At 46.0% G+C, this 24,605-nt stretch overlaps 1 protein-coding gene across 1 annotated transcript; it reads right to left on the bottom strand.

Moving 5' to 3' along the window:
* Window positions 1–3,669: 3,669 nt before the first annotated feature.
* Window positions 3,670–5,684, bottom strand: LOC113944523 (inositol 1,4,5-trisphosphate receptor-interacting protein-like 1). The gene is made up of 2 exons (XM_027637739.1): window positions 5,558–5,684; window positions 3,670–5,305 (listed from the first exon to the last, which is right to left on the bottom strand). Exon 2 carries the CDS (start codon window positions 5,295–5,297, stop codon window positions 3,786–3,788), a length of 1,512 nt encoding a protein of 503 aa, XP_027493540.1. The 5' UTR covers window positions 5,298–5,305; window positions 5,558–5,684; the 3' UTR covers window positions 3,670–3,785.
* Window positions 5,685–24,605: the final 18,921 nt, after the last annotated feature.

The following is a 24,605-nucleotide window of genomic DNA, read 5'->3' on the forward strand; positions in this document are numbered from 1 at the left end:
CGCTAGTTTGCCTAAATAGTTTGAGTTTGTGCTGTAGGAAGAAATTGTCACAGGATGCACCTCTAAACTTAAAATTTGGTAGGCTTACACTGATGGAAGATGATGAAGTGCACTGAGAGATTAGGAAAAAAAATGCTTCTTTTATTCTTTTGCTGCCGTTGCAAATGCCCTGCAGTGCTAAAGCTGTGTTTCTGACAGTTTCATTCAGCAGACAAAAAGGAGGAAGGGACAGGCACACCTGGTGAATGACAAAGATAAGAGCAATAAACTTTCAGTAGTCTCTTTAAGTACTAATTTAAACACGTAATGTGTCATGTGGGGATCCAACAAGATTTTCTGAGAAGCATGTGAAAAAGTAAGCAGCCAGCACAAGGCAGAGAGACTTTTGATTTGCTGAGTCGTAGTATGAGAGCCAAGTGCTGTGAAGTAGTCCATCCTCCCAGGGCTGTCACAGTCCCCATGCAATGTCGACCAGGTTTATTTGAAAAGAGGTGAAAACTTTTGGGGCCATAGAGTACTGCCTTTTAGGGGTATTTTTGTCCTAGCAACATAACCCATAAAACCATTAGGTAACTCAGACAGCTTCACAGAAATATTTCCTGCTCCCCTTCCCTCCTAGCATGACTTCTTGCAAATTAAGAAGAGGTAGAGGATAAACAGTGAAGACTGTGGGATGAAGACATTTGGCAATAGTCATGACTGCATGACTACGTGTTGAAGTTGTACAATAAGTCTGCAGCCTGTTCCCAGGAGAGCCAGTGGGGCAGAAACTCCCATGGAAAACATGGGCGGAAGAGCCCACGACACTCCTGATTTTGTGGAGGGGTCAGAGGGGATGGAGACTGGTGGGTGTTCCATGAAGACCACCAAAGAAGTTCCTCCTCACTCGAATAAGCAGGGGCTCCACAAGGTCCTGGAGGAAAAGCAGATTCCAACAGCAATTTTAGAAACAGGAAAATAATAGCAAAAACATTCCATACCTTGTTTTTTTAAGAGTAATTTATTTTAGTGGGGTCCTTTACCACTCAGTTCTCAGCGGGGCCAATGACACCTTGCAGGAGATTGTTGTGGACAAGTGGACCCAGTTCTACAGGAGACTGGTGACAGTGTGACTATAGGGAACAGCAACACACAGCCTGAGAAGGGCTCCTCGGCTGCTTTGTGCTTGTTTTCATTACTTCCAGGTGAACGCACAGGCATTATTGAGAGTTGCTTGTTTTCATTACAGCTTCTTTTTGGCAGGTGTGACAGACAGCACGGCAGGTTGCTCTGGGCCCTTCGCCATGCAGAGCTCTTGAGGCAAAGCTGCTTTCTGTGATTCCCTAAAGGAGGCAGCTGCCAGGCTCCTTATGGCCACCTGTGCTCAGGGGCTGGCGTGCGGTATGTCAGGGAAGCCCTTCCTATGGAGACCGCAGCCAGCTTCTCCCCCTTGGCGCTGACGAGGAGATACAGAAGCTCCTGCTTGGGTGGGTGACCAGTGGCCTGGGAAATGTCTGCTTCCCAAGTCAAAACCCAGGGTGACCATGTAGAAGTTCCCCTGGGTTTTCCATCAGGCCCTCAGACCGCCATGTTGCACCAGGAGCATATCGCATTTCTAGTCTTTAGCTGGCTGTCCTTTACAAACATGCAGGGAAACACCAGAGGTTGTTAAAGCATGAATGGTGTTTCAGATCTGTCTCATGTTTTGTCCCCACTGCCTGCTTTCCAGCAGCACTGGGTGCAGACTGCATCTCTGTTTCAGCAGGTGCCAGAAGCACTGGCACAGGGCTGAAGGGTGCTGTAAAATCAGAGCAGGCTTCAGCCAGATGCACATCAGGGCTTGAATCTATCCTTTCCAGAGAAGAGAGGCATTAAGTAGGTTAAATCTTGAAATCTTACAGGAATTGCAGAAGAGTTGAGTGCTCAGTTCCCTTAGGATTTTTTGAACAGGTGGAATATATATTCCCAAGCCAATGGGTATATATAGAAAGGACACCAGATTACCATCCTCTGCTCTGTTTAAGGACTGCTAGTGTGAATAACCTTGGATAAAGTGTACTCAAGAACCTGATTAATTCTGCTTGCCATTCAAACTTGCACTAAATAAGACATGAAATTCCAAACACAAAACCAGCCATTCTTCTGTTCTAGCAGTTTGCTGTCAACAGAAGACAATAAAATATGAATATTTTAGATCCATAATGCCGTCAAATAGGAAGAAGGAGCTATATTGTGCTTCACATGCATGGCTAGCTCAGTAATGCTAATGTGATTATCTCACTGAACTTTTGTGCTGTCGCTTAAGGGTAACTTCATCTTGCTTAGCTGGGATATACATATTTGTTTCACACAGGTCTAAAGGCTTTCTTTTTTTTTTGTGCTTGTAGAAATAAGGAAACCTGATTTGCCCTGTCTGTCACAAGGTAGCATCCTATCTTGACATTAAATCTTGGGCATAAGAATAGTAAAATTATAGAGCTTTTGATTCTTGGAGAAATAAGGACAGGAGGCACCAGAACGGCCACCTTGGACTTCCAGAGGGCAGACTTTCGCATGTTTAGGAGACTGATTCACAGAGTCCCTTGGGAGGCAGTCCCAAAGGGCAAAGGAGTCCAGGAAGGCTGGAGATTCTTCAAGAAGGAAGTCTTAAAGGTACAGGAGCAGGCTATCGCCATGTGCTGAAAGACGAACTGGCAGGGAAGAAGACTAACCTGGCTGAACAGGGAGCTGTGGTTGTAACTCAGGAAAAAAAAGTTCTTCCTGTCTCTTCCTCACACTGTGCTCTTGAGTGTACAAACACTGCAAAGGCTCTCCAATCTACTCAGTACATCCTGGAGCACAGCGAAAGTTCTCGCTAGCACACCGCCCCTCAAACATTGTCGTGCCATTTCACAGCTTATCACTAATAACCCCGATCTTACCCTTTTCTCCTTCAAACCTTGGTTAAAGCCCTTTCAGTGGGTGGCCAAATCCTGTGCCAGCTGCTGGAAGAGGTTGAGTGATTCAAACATTTGGAAGTCTGGGGGCAAGCTGATATCTTTAGGAACACTTTTGCTGCCCACGACAAAGTGGTCAAGGTGTTTCTCCTCCAGGCAGCAGTGCAGGTACTCCATGATATTACTCAGCCACAGCAGGAAATCCCTCCTGCACCAGTCTGACGGGGACATGGTGTTCAGCAGGTGAATCAAAATGGTCTTCAAAGTATAGGGGAAAAAGCCTGTGCCCACCAGGCTGCAGGTGAAGAGCTGCAGGCATTTGCAGTGCCAGCTGCCATGTGGGACCCGCCTGGTGACGTGTCCTGAAGAACTTCTCCGCCACAGCATAGGCCTCCTACCATGTTGTGCTTGGGGTAAAGAGGGGCTCCGTAGGCTGGCTGCTCACAAAGTTGTCCAAGACACCTTGCAGCACCGCAAATATCCTCTCAGCCATGAGGCTTTCCTTGCATTTGATCAGCTTGGATTTGCAGGAGTAGCTGGAGGGCAGCACTGTTAAATGCCCCTTTGCAGCAAGCACAGCTGTGAAGGGCGACCAAATATTCCCATTTCCCCAGTGCAGGAGCATGGACAGGTGGGGAAGCCATACGTATGGAATCAGAGAAACCAAAGCCCACCACATCAGCTTTTCTGCCAAATACTCAGCTGAGTAGCCATGCTCCCCACCAAGGTGACACACGAACACTCAGAGATGTGGTGTTTGTTCAAATACAAGGTTTATTGTAAACTTTATACCAAGTAAAGCTCCCAGAAGGTCAAAAGTTGGACTAGATGATCTGAGAGGTCTTTTCCTAGAAACTTAATGATACAATGCTATGTGAAGATCCCGTAGAAGAGCTGTCTTCTGAGCTGATCTTTCATGTAGTTGACCTCACGCAGTGCCTTAGCTTGGGCATCCGGGTCCTGCACCAGGCTCTGGAAGAGGTTGACAGGCTGGGCCATTTGGAAGGCTTTGGGCAAGCTGATCTCCTTGGGCATGTCCTCATTGCCAAAGAAGAAGTGGTTGAGGCGTTTCTCCTCCACACAACATCTCAGGTACTGCATAACATCATCCAGCCGCAGCAGGAAATCCTTGCGGCACCAGCCTGCCAGGGGGATGAGAGTCAGGAGGTGCATGACCACAGTCTTCAAAGTATAGGGAGAAAAGCCTGTGCCCACGAGAACGCGAGCACAGAGCTGCAGGCATTTGAGGTAGCAGCTGTGGCGCGGGGCCTGCCTGGAGACATGCTGGAAGAACATCGCCTCTGCCACAGCGTAGGTCTCTAGCCACATCGTGCTTGGGGGGACGAGGGCCTCTGTAGGCTGGCTACTCAGGAAGATGTCCGAGTCCCCTTGCCGCACGCCAAATATTATCTCAACTAAGAGGGGTTTCCTGTGGGCTTTCTTCAGCTTCAGCTTACAGGAGTGGGTGGAGGGCAGCACCTTCATGCTGTAGTGATGTGAGCGAAGCACCTCCTCCCAGGCTGAGGTCACAAACTTCTGGAACCAGAGGGCAATTTTCTGCACATCAAGGTAGGGACCGGTGCAGAGAGTTTGTAGGAGGCTGGGCTCCTGATTTCTCTTCAGTTCCTCCTTGCAGGGGTGGAGGAAGCACAGTGTCTTGCTGCCCCCATGCTCCTTGGTGCAGGTGCACACCAGCTCCACACAGACACACATGCCCTTCTGCGGCATCTCCCCTGTGGTGTTCGGTTTCAGGTGGAACGTGTGCCCACAGGGTGGCTTCAGGGGCACAAGCATGCAGTAGACAACATCCTTCTCCTCCTGGGGACTCCAACCTTCGCAGGCACTGCCCACCCCAATTGCTGGTTGCAGCACTGGGAAGAAGCTGTTCAAAAAGTGCTCATGGGAGACATGGAGAAGGTCGCGCACCAGCTCCTCCACCACCCGTCTCCTGTGGGCCAGCTTATGTACTGACCACTGGATGCGCCTTTCATAGATCCTGGCCAGATCACTCTCAGAAGGATCTTCTCCCTCACTTTCTTCACTCTCTGTGGAGCTGCTCTCTTCTTCATCACTGCTGTCCACCTCATGGCTCCTTTTCCTGAGCTTCCAGCAGAGGCCCAAGAGCAAGACCTGGATTCCGGCAAGGGCCCAGAACTGCCACTCATGCAAGGCAGCCCAGAGCAGGGCTCCCCAGGCCTTGGCAATCTGACCCTGGGTCACGCGTTCCAGCTCCTTCTGCAGCTGAGTCATCTCTTGGTCCAAGTACTCTGCACGCTGCTGCATGCGGTCATGTGTCTCTTCATCCAGTCTATCATTAACCAACCGGGGGTACTCAAGGATGCATTTCAAAAGCAGGATGAGGAATAGTTTCCTGAAGGTCATGGCCTCCTCTTCAGGAGAAAAAAAAGGAAGAGGTTGAGCAGCACTGGGAAGGAAGGAGTGAGGGAAGGAGAGAGGGAACTGGAGGTGAGGGGAGCTATGACAGGAGACAGAGGAATCTAAGGGCAGAAAGGAGAGGGGGCTAAGCAGCTGGCAGGCAACAAGGCCTGTGCCCAGTCACAGTGGTGGCACCGTGCCCTGTCCAAGGTGTGCTCGTGGGGGGCTGGGCCCTGGGAGCAGGGGAGAACCACTCCCTCCAGTGCCTGTGTTTCTGCTCTGCCCCTCATCCAGCACAGTCTCCTGCCACGTGTGCGTTCATGCATAGTCCAGGCCGTACTGCAAGTGTTGCCTGCTGGTGCCTTTTGCACCTGCCCCCATTGTGACACTTCCCTTGTGATGTCACAGGCACCAGACACATCACAGCCAGGCCAGCCCCACCCTTCATCCCCACCCTGACTCAAGATACTCACAGTTGCCTTTTGAACAAATCAAGCAGGAGATAGGTCATGCAGTAGCCTTTGGGCCACTCCGAATGGGGCAAGATGTGAAAAATATGCTCTATACTGCACTGGGGGAATATGGCCATACCTGGTGCCTCTGGCAGAAGCACTGGAGGAGACTGGAGGTCAACCTCTAGGTTTTTAGAGCTGGGGATACAGAGATTCTGAAGCCCACTATACTCCAACTGAAAAAGAGATACTGGCAGCTCAGGAAGGGGTTTGGGCTGCTTTGGAAGTGGTTGGTACTGAAGCACAGCTCCTCCTGGCAGCCCCATTACCCGTGTTGGGTTGGATGTTCAACATCATGTAACAGACAGTACATGGAGTAAGTGGGTAACACAGATTGCAAAACGAGCTTGGATGGGAAACTCCAGTTGTCCAGGAGTCTTAGAAGTGACCACAGACTGGCCAGAAGGCAAAGATTTTGCAATGTCACAAAGGAGGAGGTACCATGTGCTGAAGAGGGCTCACTATAAAATAAATTACCAGAAAGTGAGAAGAAATATGCGTTGTTTACTGACGGATCTTGCTGTATTGTGGGAAAGCATTGGAGATGCAAAGCAACAATCCAACAACTCACACCATTTTTCCTGCTTGAAACACTGTCAAGCAGGGATGGAGGCCAAAGACATGGACTAAATGAATTCAACAGACATTTTGTGAACATTTTAGGGACATTTGACAGAGGTGTTCCATAGACTAAGGGAATGATGTCTGTATGTATATCTATTAAGTAAATAGGGAAGATGGTATGGGAAGTGTGAGACTTGGCATGACGTAAATGGTATAGAATAAGGGGTGGATATTGTTCTGATTGAGGCTGGGATAGAGTTAATTTCTTCTCAGTAAGTGGCACAGTGCTGTGTTTTGGATTCAGTACGAAAATAATGGTGGTAACACACTGATGCTTTTGTTGTTGCAAAGTCAAATCTATCCTTAATCAAGGACTTTTTTGTGTCTTGTGCTCTGCCAGTAAGGAGGTACAAAAAAGCAAAACAAAAACAGCTGGGAGGGAGCATAGCTGGGACAGGTGATCGGAACTGGCCAAAGGATATACCACAGATTGTCATGCCCAGTATATAAACTGGCAGATATGCCCAAAGGGGAACTGATTGGCATTTGGGAAAGTGCCTGGCAGCGCGTGACAATCAGTTGTATTGTGCATCACTTATTTTGTTTCTTTTTTCTTTTTATTATCATTATTATATAAAATTATATTCTACTTTATTTCAACTCTTAAAATATTCTTATCTCAACCTGTGGGGTTTTACTGTGTTTCAACTCTTAAACTATTCTTTTCTCAACCTACAGGGTTTTACTTTCGATTTCAATTATTAAACTATGCTTCTCTCAGCCTGTGGGGTTTTACTTTCAGTTTCAACTACTAAACTATTCTTTTCTCAACCGATAGGGGTTTACTTTCAATTTCAACTCTCAAACTATTCTTTTCCCAACCTACACGGTTTTACTATATTCAACTATTAAACTATTCTTTTCTCAGCCTACAGGGTTTTATTTTCAATTTCAACTATTAAAGTATCCTTATCTCAACCTATGGGGCTTCACTTTCCATTTCCCTCCCATTTCACCTGTGAGGTGAAGGGGGTTAGGGCAGTGGGGATGGGAGTGGGTAGTCTGAGGATGGGGATAGGGGTTGGGGGAGCAAGCAGCTTTGTGGGCAGATCCCTCTTAGCACGATCTCCTCCTTCACTTTCTTCTCTCTCCTTGCAGCCACTCTCTGCTTCACAGTTGATGTCCACCTCATTGCTCCTTTTCCTGAGCTGCCAGAAGAGTCCCAAGAACAGTCCCAGGACAGCCCAGAGCAGGGCTCCCCAGGCCCCGACACTCTGTTCCGTGGTCTCGTGTTCCAGCTCCTGCAGCAGCTGTGTCATCTTTTGGTCCAGATATTCTGCATGCTGCTGCATGCGGTCACGGGTCTCTTCATCCAGTGGATCACCGACCATCTGTGGGAACTGGAGGATGTTTTTTAAAATGCCAAAGAATATCATGGCAGCCATGGTGGAGAAGCAGGGAAGGGAGTCACAGAGAGTTTGGGGCAGCAAGGAGAGGGTGCTAAGCAGGTGGCAGGCAGCAAGGCCTGCACATGGTCCCAGTGGTGGCCCTGTGGCCTGCCCAGGGCATGCCCACAGGGGGCTGAGCCCTGGATGCAGGGGCAGAACCACTCAGATGGATGCAGCGTTTCCACTCCGGCCTTTGTCCAGCACAGTATCTTCCCAGTCTGTGCAGTCACTGCTGGTTCAACCTAAACTGGGGAGCATTGCCTGGTGGTGGCATTTACGCCTGCCCCCATTGTGACACATCCCTTGTGATGTCACAGGCACCAGACACATCACAGCCAGGCCACCCCCACCTTTCGTCCCCATCCCAGCTCAGCGACTCATAACAGAAACCAAAGGCCCAATGCTCAAAAAATGCAGACCCACTCTGGAATGGCCTTTCTGGGGCTCCCTTTAGAAAGCAGACCAAGGCTCCCCCTAAACCCTGTCAGATACAAAACTGGGTGACGTGACCCAGGGATGTCTTCACTCCTTGAAATCTCCTGTGAGATCATATTGGTTCCCTTGGTGCTGATCTCTGTGCTCATGCCAGTGCTCTTGGGGCCTCTGTGATGCCCCTGGATGCGTGGTGTGGAGAAGGACGTGGAGGTTCTTGTGGATGAAAAGCTGGACATGAGGCAACAGTGTGCATTCACATCCCAGAAAGCCAATCCTATCCTGGGCTGCATCAAAAGAAACATGGACAGAAGGTTGAGGGAGATGATTCTTCCCCTCTTACTCTGCCCTCATGAGGCCCCACCTGGAGTACTGCATCCAGGTCTGGTGTCCTTAGGACAAGGAAGATGTGGATCTGTTGGAGTGGGTCCAGAGGAGGCCATGAAAATGATCAGAGGGCTGGAGCACCTCTCCTGCAAACACAGGCTCAGTCAGCTGGGGTTGTTCAGTCTGGAGAACTGAAGACTCTGGGGAAACCTCATTGAGGCCTTCCAGTACTTGAAAGAGACCTTACAATAAAAAAGAGGGAATTGTCTACTCCTGTGCTCTTTCCTCAGTTCAGGAAACCAACTTGTACACCGTGATCCTCTGCTGTGGATCCTGGTGGCACCACAGCTGCTCATCTCAGCAAAATGCTTTGGCCCAGACCATTTGTGATTGGCATTCTAATATCTTTTCTTTGTGCTGATTCCTAAGGGCTCACATATCACAGACACCCCTTCCCTGCTCACACTGGTGTGCATCTGACTGGCTTTCTATTTCCATGTGTCCTCCTCAGTGGAGTGAAGAGAAAAGAAAACAAACAAGGACATATAGTCCCTCCACCAGCATTTGGCCAACAGGGAGTTTGGAGACAAGTCAGCTGGAAATCAGGCTGCCTCCTGGTACCAAAGTGGAACAGCAAGGAAGCAGGTCATGAGACATCATGAGTCAGGTACTGTTTTTCTCACACAAACCATCACTATATATTAAAATACATTCACACACATACACAGTGTACCTCTGGCTGCTCAGCATTCTTATAGCATTTGCTCTTGGTTGAGGCAAAGCAGTTTGCAGGAAAGTTACTTTTGCCCTTTGCATCATCTTGCACCAAGGAGGCACTAAAGCCATCTGACTGCTTGCTATAAAATCTCACGTGCTCTGTTAATTGGATGGTACACTGATGCCATCGTCCATTTCCAGGACCCTCTACTCACAGTTGTTAAAACAAACACATAGACCTTTTTTTCCCTATTAGGAACTGCATAGAGGTCTCAAACTATATTCCAGCTGGGAACATGCAATTAATCATCACACGAGATAAAAGGCTGCTTCCCATATGTTACATTTACAGGTGTCTTTGCCTTGGATGCATGTGACTTCTGTGAGATGCTAAGAGAAGAGAAAGCTGGGCCTGATGTTCACCCTACAAATTTGTGTTTGTAGTTAGCCAACACCAAGGATAAACAAACTATTCCATGCTTTGAAATCCCTCACAGATCTTTCTGCCTGCGAAACAAAGGAAATATGCAGCTTCTTTATTAAAATGAATGAATAATAACTGAATAATGAATATCAATGATTAAAATCCCCAGTATCACAGCCCCATCTAATGGACTGGCTGAAAGATATTCAAAGGACCTACAAAGAGTCTGTCTATCTGTTCTTTTGCAAAATAAGTTACCATGATAAACAGGACCCTGTGGCACATTAAACTCTTAATTATGGCACAGAAGGCATTTTCTCTGGAAATTAAAAAGGTTGCAAAATGGCTACAGCCTCTGGGAGGCAATTCTTAGAAGCAAAATGTAGCTCAGTGCTAGTGACTCCTTTATCTACTGCCTTCAGTATTCTCTTGGCACAGATTAGTGTGGAGAGGGGCGTCTCCATATTTCTTAGTCATGTTATCATTATGCCAATGACTCTGGAATGCCATAATCCTATAGAGCAGCACAGGCCCAAGGGAAAACAGAAGGAAATCACTGAGAGGAGAGAGAGATATCATTTAATCCAGGCTTCATTTGCTATTGTACATTTGAGACCTTTTTTTTCATTATTATTTATTAAAAAAATGGCAAATGATGTGTGGCTTCTAGAGAAGTGGTTTGGCCTGCAAAGTGTGAAGACCAGCCTCAGGGCTGCCTGTGCTACATGCTGTGTGATACAACTCTGCAAACCTGCACAATCATACAGCCTTTCTTGTCTAATAACCAAAAACCTGTGGATTAAACCTCACTAAATAGTTACAAGAAGCAGGATGCTGAAAGGAGTGGTGTCATGAGGTTTACACCCAAATCCAGAGCTTCTGGAGGGAAGCAGAAGGAACCTTTTAGTTTGGAGGGGGTGACAGATTGAGTAACTACTAGTTTCTAAACAACTGCAAAGGTGTTTTGGATCCCAGTAGTTTTTGTGATACTAGGTCACTAGAAATTTCTTGGGCTTCTTCCTCTGAGCTGCTCTTAGCTTCTCTAGCAGTGACAACTGAAAATACTTCTCAGATGACTCACAGCTCTGAGCCCACATTCAGTAGTGCTAATTAGGCAGCTTACTCCTGAAAACAGGAAGAATTAGGCAGCGCAAGCCCTTTATAGGTGTTCTCATCCGGAGAGCCCATTCTTCTTTCTTTTCTGAAGGTTTCCCAGCACTTTATTCAGCTTGTTAAGAAAAAAACTCAGGCAAGGAGATCACTAATATTTCCTGTGTGAGACTGAGTGCCCAGACAAAAACAAGGTCTTTTTGCACCAAATCCATAGATCACTACTCTGTATCTTAGAGGAGTTTTCAGTTGAGTATCTGACTGCAATATTTATCACACACATACCTTAGGGTATGGACTTTGGTAAGTGGACTTTGCTGGTGCAAGTCCCACAAAGCCTGGCCACTGAATCATAGAAGTAGGAACCTTGCTCACCTTAAATTAAGAGAACCACAAATAAATCCTTGCCTAAGTCAAGGCAAGTCATCATCTGGGGGGAGGGATCACTTCAGAAGCAGCAAATGTTTTGATTTTCTATGCTGACCATGGCTACCTACCTTCTGCAGGGCTGGAAGGATGTGGTGCAAGCATTTATCTTCTGGATGCACCACTATTTCAGCAGTCATAAAAGCTCCCTCACACTGCCCAAGTGTTAGATTCCTGTTTGAATGGCATCAGACTCCTTGCAGGACCTGTACAAAACATTCACAAGGAAACACTTCAGGATTAAGTTGGAAAATGTTTCTGCTTGGGTTAACAGTTTTGCCTGGAGACTGACTGTTCTGGTATGGACTGATTCATCACTGGGAACAGGAGAGTGCTTGCTCCAGGTGTTGGATCCTGCAATGGGCTGTGTGGTCACAGGGACCGGGTGTGCAGGTACAGGTGGCCATGCCCAGGCGCCCAGTCACTGAGCTTTATGTCACCTCCTCCAGAGCCACCACAAAAACAGAGTGGAAAAGGAAGGTGGACAGCACCATTCCTGTTACTGACCAGTACCACCTCTCCTAATTCCACGTGCAGAACTACAGCCTCAGCTAACTAGAAGGTCATTAGGGAGGAGGAGGCTGAAGCAATCAGGATTTCTCTATAGTCTGAGCCCCACGTTCTGACCCTGGTGGCTGCTGCTCCCGGACACATACCCCACTCTGGAGCAGTCATCAGGGAACAGGGGCATCTAGTGGCTGCGTCAGAAAGTTCAATAAACTCCACCATTGCCTTGAAAAGAGGTGAGAATTTGCCTTTTTCTTCTTCTTCTTCCTTTTTTTTTCCTTATTTTTGTGCCTCAGCTATACAAATAAAAATATTTTATTCCATAACATTACTTGAAGGAACAGTTACCTGAAGAAATCGCACAAAACAGTGATTCTGACCCAGCTGTGGCATTTACAACCGCATAACCAGATTAAATGAAGCTGCTGATGATTTCTGCTGCAGCTGCTGCTCTGGACAGCCAGACCTGCAGCCCTGGGACAGAAGTAGTCCCATGCTGAGTCATTGTAGGGGAAATGTTGCATCTCTCTGTGCTGACCAAGGCAGACTTGGCTTTTGGGCAGCAACTGTGCACTGCAAGCACCACTGATGTGTGTGACAGCCATGCTGGCCTGGGCTCTCCAGCACCTGGTCCTAACCAAGTATTGCATTTGCTGAGAATCCGCCTGCACCACTGAGCTGCAACCTGGATGCAGCAAGGTCATCTCATCTGAGCTGCACACCACCACGATGGATTAGGGACAGGGAGGCAAGCAAGGACTAAGGTGTATTTTGCTCCTGTGGCTCCTGCTGCCCAGCTCTGCCCACTTAGCTGATAGCCCTGTGGCACCAGAGCACAGTGAGGCATTGCAGCAGTTTCTCCTTCCCTACTCTGGGGAGGGGGCCCATGCTTTCCCTCTGGACAGGCACCTTCCAGACCCCAAGGGGTTTTCTTGCACACAGGGAATAAAAGGGAGATTATCAGAAATGCAAGTGAGGAAATATTGGGTTTTTTAATAGCAGAGATATGTTGCAGCTCCAGGTATTAGTTCCCTTACACAATGCTCTGAGCCAACACACGCCTGAAAAGCAGCCCTTGCACATTGCACTTTTCAACCTATGCATATTCTAGGAACTGTAAATGTGACTATCTGGTAACTAATTACCCTCTGGTAGTGACAGCTTTTAGTCCCCCTTGCTTTATTAGGTTCCCATCAGCATCACTGGCTTAGTGTGATCTGAATTTGCTGGAATTCTCCCTTATGTGTGGACAGAGCTGGCATATTGCAGAGGGACCGTCACATAGACGAGTTCCATGTTTTCCTATTCAGTGGCTAAACAGAGGACAGCCCAGTCTCCTGAGCTGTCAGACATCTATCAAATGCAAAATTCATTATTTTATTAAGCAAAAGGAATAAGGAAGAAAGCACAAAGCAAAGAACTGAGTGCTGCATGCTAATAGGGCTGTTGCTGTTATGCAATTATCTACAGAAAATCAAAGACAAATGATAGTACTAGAAAGGAGTATTATTATTTTATAGGCTTAGGCCCAAAGTGAGAGGAGGAGAGAGAAAAACATGCACAGCTGTTTTTCCCTTTTCTGGCCACTTTGATGCACTTACAGGATACAAAATTTTGCAAGGTCTGTACATGCTCCCTGACTTATGGCTCGACTCACTGGTAAACTCCAAAGCCTGCATTCCCCAGACAATCTGTTTCATGCATAGATGTGCATATTATGTACAAATGCTATTTATTTTGGTAAATTTAGCAGGCTGGCGCTCAGCTAAGAAAAGAGAGGTTCTGCAAGGTGGTTACTGCTGTGATTGCCATTCAGGTGAACACAGACAAGCTCAGCTCAAAAGCCGGCAGTGGGTCCATGCAGGAGAGAACAGTCACTGGTGACAAGCTGCCCAGAAAGGTGGGGAAATAAATCAGTTGTGAGCCCATGCTCAGCTGTGGGTGATTGCAGCAGAGGGTTGGAGTCAGCTCAGATATGCCATGATGAGTTGGAGATCCCCTCCTTTTCCTGCTCTGCAATAAATAGAGTTATGGAGTGGAGACATATTTGAAAATCCTGGTTACCTGCTGTCTTGTGGGGGTTTTTTATGCCCACATGCACACAGAAGGAATGCACACATATACAATGTGCCAGGTGAGGTAACTTCAATAACAATTTTGATAGCAAAGCTTTCAGCTACATGGCTTTTAGGTGGAAAGAATTCAGCCTTGAGATCAGTTACAGCACAGTTATATGTGAACAAGGACATTTTTATTTGTATCCTTGTTACAATGTGGAAAATAACTTCTGTGAGTCTATGCAGTCTGCCAGCGATGGCCTCCCCTTGGTGCACATAAGAGGATGCCATGTGAGCACAGACCACCCCACAGAGAAGCAGCTCTCCAGCCAGCTCCTCCTTTCCTAGTGGCTCCAGCCAGCTACATGGATCTGGTGATCCTTTAATACCTGTAACTCAAAAACATGAGAAAACAACACACGAATGTGAAGAAGAAGCTGGCTTGTACTGCTCACTCCTTGTAAGAGAAAAAGCTGGAGAAGGTCAGTGCCAGTCCAGCAAGGTTCTGTCTCACTGGAATTGGTGGTGTGGGCACTGTTCATTTTCCAAACACCTGTGAAACCTGTAGAGGTGACACCAGGGACCTGCTGCTGAGCGTGCAGGTGCATCTTGGCTGGAGAAAGCACTTGGTGATTGGTTTTGTCTCCATTGCTTGTTCTGAGCTCACCTTCCTCTCTGCAGTTGTTGACCTGACGTAATGTTTGGTTTCCTTATGTAGGAAATCAGTTAAGCAGCATTCTGATGGTAGGAATCAGTCATAGGAGGTAGGGACTGCTTCTTGCTCTGTCTTTTCACTGTGCAGCAGTGAGCATGTTGTGGTCCTATTCAATATATAACCACCCTCTGCAATGTCTCAACACTGAAAAAGAATTTGAATATTCCAGTATTTACTGTAGTGAGCTTAAAAAAACCCTCAAATCTACGAGAAGACTGTCCTAGAAAGCAGCTCCACCTCTCCAAAGCCAAGCTGATGACAGAGACAGGTAATGGAGAATGGCCTGTGCCATCATGTCCTGTGGCCAGGATAGCTGCTCTCCAGCCAGGTCTTGAGCTCAGCCAAGAGCTTGACACTTGGGCAGTGGCAGCAAGGTACCACAGGTCACTCACAATAATTAACTTTGGGACCATGTTTTTCTCTTGGCAGTTGTCCATCAGCACAGTCACCACGGCTCAGGTGACAACACTGGCATGTGTTAAGCTGCAGGAACCCACGTGTCTCTGAGCTGCAGTGATATGCTAATATTTTAAGCATTTTTGATCTATTACTTACCCTACAGCTAAACAAAAAGGTCTTTTTTACCTACTTTTAATTTCTTTTCTGTGCTGCAGAGAGCAGCCGGCGTCTGCCGCGGTGATGAATGACCTTGCAGGAGCCCATGTAAAAGCCAACAGTTCTTGGCAATCCAATTCACTGGTGCCTGCTCTGCTTTCTGCAGCAGGAGCTGCAGGCGCTCTGGGCCGGTTCCTCATTGATCATTGCAGATACTGGGAAAAAACACCTCTTCCCACTGGATTTGGTCAGGAGCTGCTGTGCACTTCATTGGGTGTGAGACTGAGCCTGGAGCAGGGAAGCTTGTACTCTACTATGAGTCTCCTCCATTTGTTTCACTTTCCCAGCTCTCTGATAACACACCCAAGGCTAGGATCTTTCAAGGTCATCACCCACCGTCGTCCTGGGAAGCTGATCCTGATCTGTCAGTGTGACAGGAGAGGGAAGGGCTGTGTGAGGACCTGTGTGAAACCATAGCTTGCAGAGATTAAAGATCTTGTCACCCTTAGAAAATAAAAGGCGCATCTAATCTCCACTTAACAGAGATGCAAAGAGGATGGCCTAGTGTTAATGGGAAGCTCACAAACCTGTGTATCCCAGCAGAGGCTTTCAGAGCTGGTTGTTTGATTTCTAAACTCCAATGAAACTGCAAGACAAGAAAGGTTTCCAGCTTTCAGCAAAGAAAGGATTTTTACAGCCACAAATGATCAACACAAACTTATCTCTGTCAGTTCCTGAGAGAAAGCAAGGTCCTGGGCTTCAGAGGTGCATCTGGGATGCTGGAGCTTTGCAGATTTTTAATGGATGAAGTGATTTTTCTAATCACCCTGTCTAATTTCACACATGACAGAGAGAAAAGGAGCTCCCTCAGTCTCCTTTCAGCAAGGCTGTTTGGTTACATTGACAACTTGTTTTCCAGAGAGATATCTTTCCTGAAATGACTGGAAGGTAGAGCTGCACTTGGTCCCTAGCACTGGCACAGGCTACGGGCAGCTCATCCAGGTCTGAACTGTGGGATTCAGGGGTACTGAGGATGTTGCAAAGGGATTGGAATGGGCTGCCCAGGGAAGTGGTGGATTCTCTGTCCCTGGAGGTTTTTAAGATGAGACTGGATGTGGCACTTAGTGCCATGGTCTGGTAATCACGGTAGTGTTGGATCAAAGGTTGGACTTGATGATCTCAGAGATCCCTTCCAACCCAGCTGATTCTATGATTCTGTGATTCTATGATTCTATGATTCTATGATTCTATGATTCTATGATATAACATCAGTGCCTCCTTTTCCCCTGCAGGGAAAACAGCCTCTTGTTTCCACAGCTGTTCCTTCCCCAGTGCACTCAGACTCTGGACATTTCAGTGCATGGGTCTGCTCCAGCACCTTTCTTTGTGTGCAGGCCCTTAGTTCCTCCTATGGAGCTGCTGCTGCTTCTCCCCTGGTGCCAAGCAGTGAGGTCTTACCATGGCTGCACCACGGTGCTGAGGAGCTGCACTCACCTGCAGATGAAGGCAATACTTTGCTGAGGAGAGAGATGGACCACATGGCTTAGAGCCTTCAAAGAGACTCCTTTCCAGGAGCCCCATCCCTTTCTTACATGGTAAATGTGCCTCTGGGGTGGCTTGCTGGCCTGCTCCTCTATATCCTATGCTTGCTCTATATCCAAAGCTTTGTTTGTGACAAAAAATCATTGCCCAGTTACGAGGTTTAAAACTGTTTGCCTGGGTCACGTGAGTGAAACAGGGCCCACGGTCAAGGAGAGAAGATCAGCAAGAGAAGGTAAGAGCTCTTTTCACCACTACCCCCCAGATTCAGCTACACCGGTAGAATGGTTCACAACACTGGCCCAGAAATCTTCCCCAGTGTTAAACAGTGTTGTGCTAGAGCACTAAGTTTTTGAAGGTTCACATTCAGACAGGACTTTGAGTAGAATTTTGCTCATATTATTACAACCTCTCATCTTTCACGTGCTTCCAGTTCCCTTCCTGGGCTGCAGAGAGTTCAGTCAGGGCTGCCTTTGCCGCATTTAATCAACCCAGGAATATTAACTACAAATCCCTGCAATGATTTAAACTCTTAACTCTCATATGCATGCCCATAACTGATGATTACTAATTTATTTTTTTTTTACTTGGAAATTTGTCAAGAGGATTGAAAAATTGTTTGGCTCCCCACTCAGGATGGCATTGGAATGAATTACATTAATTTCCAAAGTTTTGCTAGCCATCTGAAACATTCCCATCAGTGTTGTATAGGGATGTCTTGCAAACAATTAATAAGGTTTACTGTAAATGTCAGTGAGGTACAATGGGATGATAACTTCATTTTAATGAAGAAAATTGAATTTTGATGCTTTAAGTCCCAGGCCAGCAATTCAGTTTGCTCTCTTTCCTGCTCTTTCTGCACAGATCTCACCACAGTCATGGAGCTGAGGGACTGCAGTGTTAATTTCTGGATTACTGTCCCTGTTAGACATTGGCGGCATCTTTTTCACCATATGTTTAAAAAAAAAAATGTTTCAATGGAGATGCAAGGGGAATGCTCCCCTCCAAATGTGACAGTGTTCATGTTAGGAATTAAATCATTTGACCTCAAAAATGCAGACACAGCTACGTTAAGGGAGGGCAGATGGGTAGGGATCACTGTGTTCTAAACTTGGGAAGTCATTAGTCATGTCATGTGTCTCAGTTTCAGAAGGTCCCTCTTGAAATGCCTCCAGGGCTTCACTTAGCAAGCACAAATGCTTAGACTTCTCTATGACAGTGATGCCTTAGGTTATTTCAGGTTAGGTGACTGGCTAGGGAAAGTGCAACACTTGTTTGTAGCAGGGAGCAGCATTATCAAAGTTTGGCCAATACCTCCTTGTGTAACTAAGCCTGAATTTTGCCAAAGTATTTATATATAGCAGAAAAAAACAATTAGAGCATAGAAGGAGTTGGGTCTGTCTTCAGCCCTTGGAATGGTTTTGCCCAGAGCTAATTGTGTAGCAGAGAGATATAGGACTGTACACAGAGCTTCTTCGGACGAAAATAAAGCCAGTCTTATTACACTAGTGATAAAAACCATCTGTTTCTATGTGTATAGATCTTCTAGATTCTTCTAGTACAAAATTTGCTCTGCTTTTGTGTCATCACTTACAGCACTCAGCTCTGACGGTTGGCAAATATCTGACCTGTGTCTGCACAGCCTGCTTCTGTAATTAAAGAAGCTGAAATGGTGGCTTTAGGGGCAGAACTTTTGATAATTTTCTAAGAATCATACTGGTTAATGCAGACATCCATTGCTATAATCCCATAAACAGAGTAGGCTATCACACCAGGAAGAGTCCCCAGTTTCCATTCCAGCCCTGAAGCAACAGGGAAGGCACTAAATATTCCTCTCTCTGTCTTCACTCATTTCCCTCTGACTATCTTTTTAAAATACAGTCCTGCAAATATGTCGAACCCAGAGTTGTGTCAGGACAGCTGTTAATCATACGGCAATGATGCCTTTTCTGATGGATGTTTCTGCTATTACAACTGAAGTTTTGTCTCTTGAAATTAAGAAACAGTAATTAAAGTATTTAGCGCCATGGGCTGATAGGATTGTTTTGACACTGGTTCCTGAAAAAACTGAAGCACTCCATCTTCCCTCCCAGCACTGTCTTATACAGGGACTTCAGGAAAATAATTGAGAATTTAAGTCATCTGGGGCTATGGCTTGATTGCATTTGAGGGACTTTTAAGGGTGAAGAAACATCTGGCACCTTGTAAAAAGTAATGCTGGTGAAGAAAATAGAGAAGGTAAAGGGAATATTGGCAAGAAGTGGTAAACAATCACTATACAGGCAGAAAATGTGCTATGGAAGATTTTTGTTTGTTGATATGAAACACTCAGTATCCCTACAAAAAGCTGTAAGAAACCAACTAGTGGGATAGTTCTAAAGGAGCAGGTTGGAGATAATCCTTCAGTCTCTGGTCTGTGGATTCCCTTCATGATCACGACAAACAACAAACATACCCTACTTTTTCCTCTGTAAAGGAGACTAGTATTGAGATGCTGCAGGGCTTAACTCTTTCCTGTATGTATATTCAGATACAAATAGGTGCAGATGTGTGTAGGCATAGTATTTTAGGGTGGCTCAGAAGTGGATGAATTAGAATAGGCCTGAGCTGCCTGATGTGCGTGATCCAGACTATGACAGCAAGTGTACCCTTATGGAGAGTAAGAAAACTCCTCCTCTCTGGATCCAGTTTGTTTCCCCCTCTCCAAAAATAGCAGGAGTGGAGCTACTAAGCTATTACAGACTGTTGTCATCTTCAAGGTGCAAGACACAAAGCTGTCTTAATTTGCCCTGGAGAAGCACTTATGGGATGGAACATTAAGTGTCCCATTCCTTCAAAAAGACTGGACTATTTTAGAACAGTCTTGATGAAGGAGCCCTTGACCCTGAAAATCATCTTCTTTCAGGGTACTACATATTGTTGTAAGTGTACATCTAAGTGCGCTTCTTGAAGCTGGTGCTGCCAGATCAGAAAGAGCAAGAGAAAAAACAGCAAATGGGTTTGAGCATACAGCAGAACAAAAGAAATAATCAGCATGGCCCCGTGGTAGAGACAGAGCGGGAGATGGGGGTTGGCAAAAGATAGCGGTGAAAGTACCAGGCTCTGGGTCTTGTGAGCCTGAGAGGAGGTGACAGAGATGTACAGAGATACAACTGGGGTGTTAGATACATGGCACATGGAGGATCTGTCATTTCAAGAGAAACTGTCAAGCTGAAAACTTCAGATGGGGATTTTTTTTTTTTTCTTTTTAGTTCAGAGCTTGTGGATATAATGATGACAATTTGCATAAAAGTCAAGCCCCTTGTACAATTTAATGGGGCTTGGCGGGAGGGTTTGGGAGCGCTCAGTGTGTCGGGGAGACAGAGGAGAGTTGGAGCACAAGCTGCTGCTTGTGGGGCATGTGAAAGCCAGAGCTTCCCTGTGGGAGGGCTGTAACCAGAGCAGGAGAACTCAGCTGGCAACAGCACAACCACAGCCTCAGCTCTCAGTTTCTGAAGCAATGTGTGCTTTTTAATGAAAGGTGTTTAATTCGCAGTATTTCTGAGGTCCCACCTTCAGAGCCAGATCCCACCAAATGCTGGCAACTTTGAAACCTTGCCAGCTCCTTATGGCACAGAAGAGCACTTCTGCAAACCCCCCTACAACTGGGGTTTTAGGAGCCTGTCAGGCTGAGTGCTGAACACAATCCTGTCAGAAGTCAGTGTCAGCCACTGTCACCTACCAGAAGTGGGTCTCATTCCTCTGTGGGTTTTCTCTCACTGCCCTGGGTTTTGACAACCAGAAGAGGTGAGTAGAGAGGGTCTCAGCCAGCTTCCTCTCTGGCACACTGCCAGATGGTGCTCAGCACTTCTCAGGAATAGCTCTGTTATCAAGAGAAGGTGGTGACTGAATCTGAACTGCCCTGTCCCCTATGGGGAGAGAGCCAGGCTTGAGATGTTAAGGGAGTTGATGCCCTCATAATATTCCTCTTCTTGCCTGGTAACAAGTAAACCAAGTATATCTTCTAAACTATTGAGGCATTGAAGATTCTTTGGGGTTTTGTTTGTTTGTTTGTTTGTATTGGGCTGCAAGTTTTCTGGTAGCAGTCAAAAGGAGGGGTCAGATAAAAAGGAGTTAGGTCATATTTCGGGTGAACAATTACAATACAAGCTTCTACTATCCCGAGCCATTCAGAGCCATAAGTGGACTAAACCAATGAAGTGAATGGTAGTTTTTTTTAAATACGGCCATAATTAAAGCAGTGGGCAGTTTTGCACACCGGAAATTCATTTGTAGCACTTCTACGTAAGTACCTTGACACAAAATTAAGACCTAATTCTGGGCCCCCAGGAGAGAAAATTCTGCCTTGTGCTCTGCCTACATACACTCAAATTAATGCATAATGCAGCAAGTTTCTTCCTCTCTCTGCCTGTCCCTTTCTCTTTCTCACACACACAGACGCACGCACGCAGCTGAACTCCCACACAGGTTCTGCGGGGAAATTACAGCCTGCTCATGTCACTCCCTTCTTTGTCACTGAAATAGTGCCACAGGTCTGGAAAGTGCTCTCTCTGTGCGGTACCAAACCTTTTCCAACTAAGAAAGATCTTACTTTGATAATACATAAATTAGAGTTTTCAGCGCAAATAAAAAAATTTATATTTCTTCCCCAAAAACTGGTTTGCACCAATGCTAGCCATAAATTGTAGCTTTCATGTTTGCAAACTTTTTGGGAACTAGGCATGAAGAACCAAACTTTATGTTGTCAGGTCACATTAACTCCAGGATTTCTCACAGGCAAATTGAGTCTTGAACACTCTGCATGATTCACATAAAAAAGGCCTTTCTCCATGTAAAGCATCAGCTTCCATTAAGCAGAAGAAATAAACCACTGCATGCAAAATATGTGACCACGTGGCTTGTGAATAATCAGACAACTTTGGAAAAATCACCTCAGAACATGGCAGGCAGCAGTAACACACTCAGTAGCTCTGATCCTCCCGAGACCAATGGAAGTGGTGAATGCTTGGTGTTGAAAAGGGAGCTCAGCTCATGGCTTATCAGTGGTGGGAGGAGGGATGTTTGATGCTGGGAATTCACAGGGAATCCTACTGGTTGAGGTGAGCAAGGGGCAAATATGAACATTTGGCTCAATGCTCAGCAGGAGCCAGGGCAAGTGGCTGCCAAGGGATGGTAGTGGAAAGGTTGTAGGTAGGGGCCAGCATAGGAAGTATGGCATAGGAAGCACAGGGAGCAGAGATGGGCTTGAAGAAAATTTTATCATTCTAAACCAGGGATGACTAATTTGAAAGATACTCAGGAATATGAGTATATGTCCAGAATCATAGAGCAGTGCTTTAAAACATGTTTTGTTCAGTATTTCATGAGGAACCTTGTGTGAATGCTCCTTTTCCACTTTATTTCTCTTTGTGTTGTGGCAGGGATTAGGAAAGTTACAGCCCAGTGTGTCCTTCCACACTAATAAAATACATTCCTTTAGGACTTTAAGAAGTTCGCTAATTGCCTGCATTCTTAACCATAAGTCTGAAAAAATCATCAGGTTCTACTACCAGCAGAGGTCCCAGTGCTTGCTGCCGTCATACTGCAAAATAGAAGACTTTGCCCTCCCATTCATGCCTGGTATCATCTGCTATTCTGCTAGATGAGGGCAGTATGGAAAAATATACTGCCCCAGATTGTAGGAAAGTAGTCATGATTCGTGCCCAAGTTAGGGGTCTTGCCACTTAGACAGGATTAATAGAAACCCTAAGAGTAGTTTTTTTACCCTTCACACAGCATATACCCCCAGCAGTTTCTTAATCTTGGAATTTGTTGTGGCTTCTCCCTATCAAATGGATTCTGAATGTTAATGAGTCTTTGCTTATTTCAGCCCCCAGGCAGGTATTTCTATCCTCAGCTCTGTGCCCACTCAACATTCTGCTTCTTATGGTTTCTCAGCCAGTCTCGAGAAACTGAAGGAGTACACCAACATTCCCAGGTAAACTACGTCCGTGTTGACTTGTAAATCTCAGATATTTCATTCCTCCAACAACACAGGGGAAACTCATGAAGCTCATGATTTTGGACATGGAAAATACCTGACCACCATTTTTTTTCACATGAAAATGCAGTATGGTTCTTCCAACTTTTCCTCCAAGACATTTGGGAAGGCACCACCAGAACTTCACCAGAGAGCAAAACTCTAACAGCAAAGATATCTCAGCAGCACTGCCAGGTCTGTGTGGAAAGTCTTTCCTTGGCCTGGTAGATTGGAAAATGACAACATTCAAACATTTGTGTGCAGATGAAAAATGACAATCAGTTAGTACTGTTCGGACTCACTGCAGCCAAATTAAGTCGAAAATGAAATATTTTAAGAAGCATCCTCTGGTAAGTGAATTTGAATTAGCTGCAAACATGGATGATTTTCTTCCAATTGCCAGACCACACAGAATTGCTGCTTGGATTTAATTCCCCCTTCATCTCACATATGTCTTTCCTTTATTTCCTGGCATAGATAGATGTGTGATTAAACTATCACTTTTGATATCCCAAAAAGCTGAGGAAAGGAGATTAGACCATAAATCATAAAAATTCTCCTTTCCACCTGTTTGCGAGTTTTAGATGGCTTTAAATTTTTTCTCTTTTGTGATTACAGCAAACTGTAATAGAGATAAAACATAAAGTGTTGCAAGTATTTTTTAGAGTGTTGGATTTATGAGATCGTTTTATAGGGATAATTTTGTCAACAAATGCAAAGTCATTTAGGGTTTTTTACTTGTTATGAAAGCTGTTAGATTAAAATACTGCTTAAATTTGTTTCTCTGTGCTAACAGAAGTAAAAAGATGGTATCACTGAGCTGGTCACTGTCATATTTTATTTTGGTTTTTTGGGCAGTATATCACCAAATTCAGCCTTCATTGGTATGTCTGCTGCAGCTACCCCCAGAATTATATCCCAAATACCAAATTCCAGGACCACCAGCAGCACTGGGAGCCCTTGGGTGTTGATGGCTGTTGAATTGCAGCTCTAGAGATCTGAGGATGACCTTCATGGCATAGAGACATGGTGGTGGTGCCCACAGTTCCATAACACCCCTCCCTCTGCACGTGTGCCCCACATCCCCTGGCTGCACTGGGGTCCTGTCACGTGGAGAGAGACTTTGCTGTCTGATTCTCTGCGGCTCACGAGGAGTTCACAGAGGATGAGCCTGAACATCTGTGCTCATCTGGGCCCCAGTCCAAAAGGAAAGACTCACCCTGAGTTGGATAGGATTTGAATCGAGTTCTGGACCAGCTTAAGATGGATCAGCAAGTAGACACAGGGCAAACACAAAACCAGTGAATGGGCCCTGACATGTACATGACTCACTTCATCTGCTGCTGAATTGGAGGCACAGAAAAGAACTCCAATAGCTCCACTGTGCCTGAATAATTTTACAGGCTGAAATTGTACACCCTTCTCGACTTGCAGGACTAGTGCAGAGTATCAGTCAGGTGTGTTTGCTCCCAGGTTTTGCAGAGTCTACATCCAAACTGCAAGGCAGGTGAGTCTGCAGATGGGGCCCAGGTGGGAGCAAGTACAGATGCAGCCATGGCATCCTCACCAGCCAGGAGATGTTTTCAGTCAGTCAGTTCAGACATAATCGTGGACTAGACCTCTTGTATCCCATTTACAATCTAATTGTGTCACCATGAATGAGGAGGAGAAACAACAGTATCAGATTGCTGTTAACCCAAAAGGAGGAAATACTTTGTGCAACGCTATGTGTTAACCAACAGAAGCTGGTAATAAACTGTTAGGTGCTGCTACCAGCTTCCTCATCCACCCCCCAGTGGATAGCAGGGACTCCTTATGCATCTATGTGCACTCCATATCCACACACTTCTTTTCTAACCATTTCAGTAAAGCTAGGAGTACGGGGTGTTTCTGAGGAGAAGTATTCTTCTTACCTGATGACTGGGAATGAGGAGATCTGATGAACATGGTATAGGGATCAGG

The sequence above is a fragment of the Corapipo altera genome, unplaced genomic scaffold, assembly GCF_003945725.1.
Source record: "Corapipo altera isolate COAL_440 unplaced genomic scaffold, ASM394572v1 23, whole genome shotgun sequence".
NCBI lineage: Eukaryota > Metazoa > Chordata > Aves > Passeriformes > Pipridae > Corapipo > Corapipo altera.

Bases quoted from the DNA above. Each gene is read 5' to 3' on its own strand.
- LOC113944523 (XM_027637739.1), bottom strand. From the start codon at position 5,297: ATGACCTTCAGGAAACTATTCCTCATCCTGCTTTTGAAATGCATCCTT.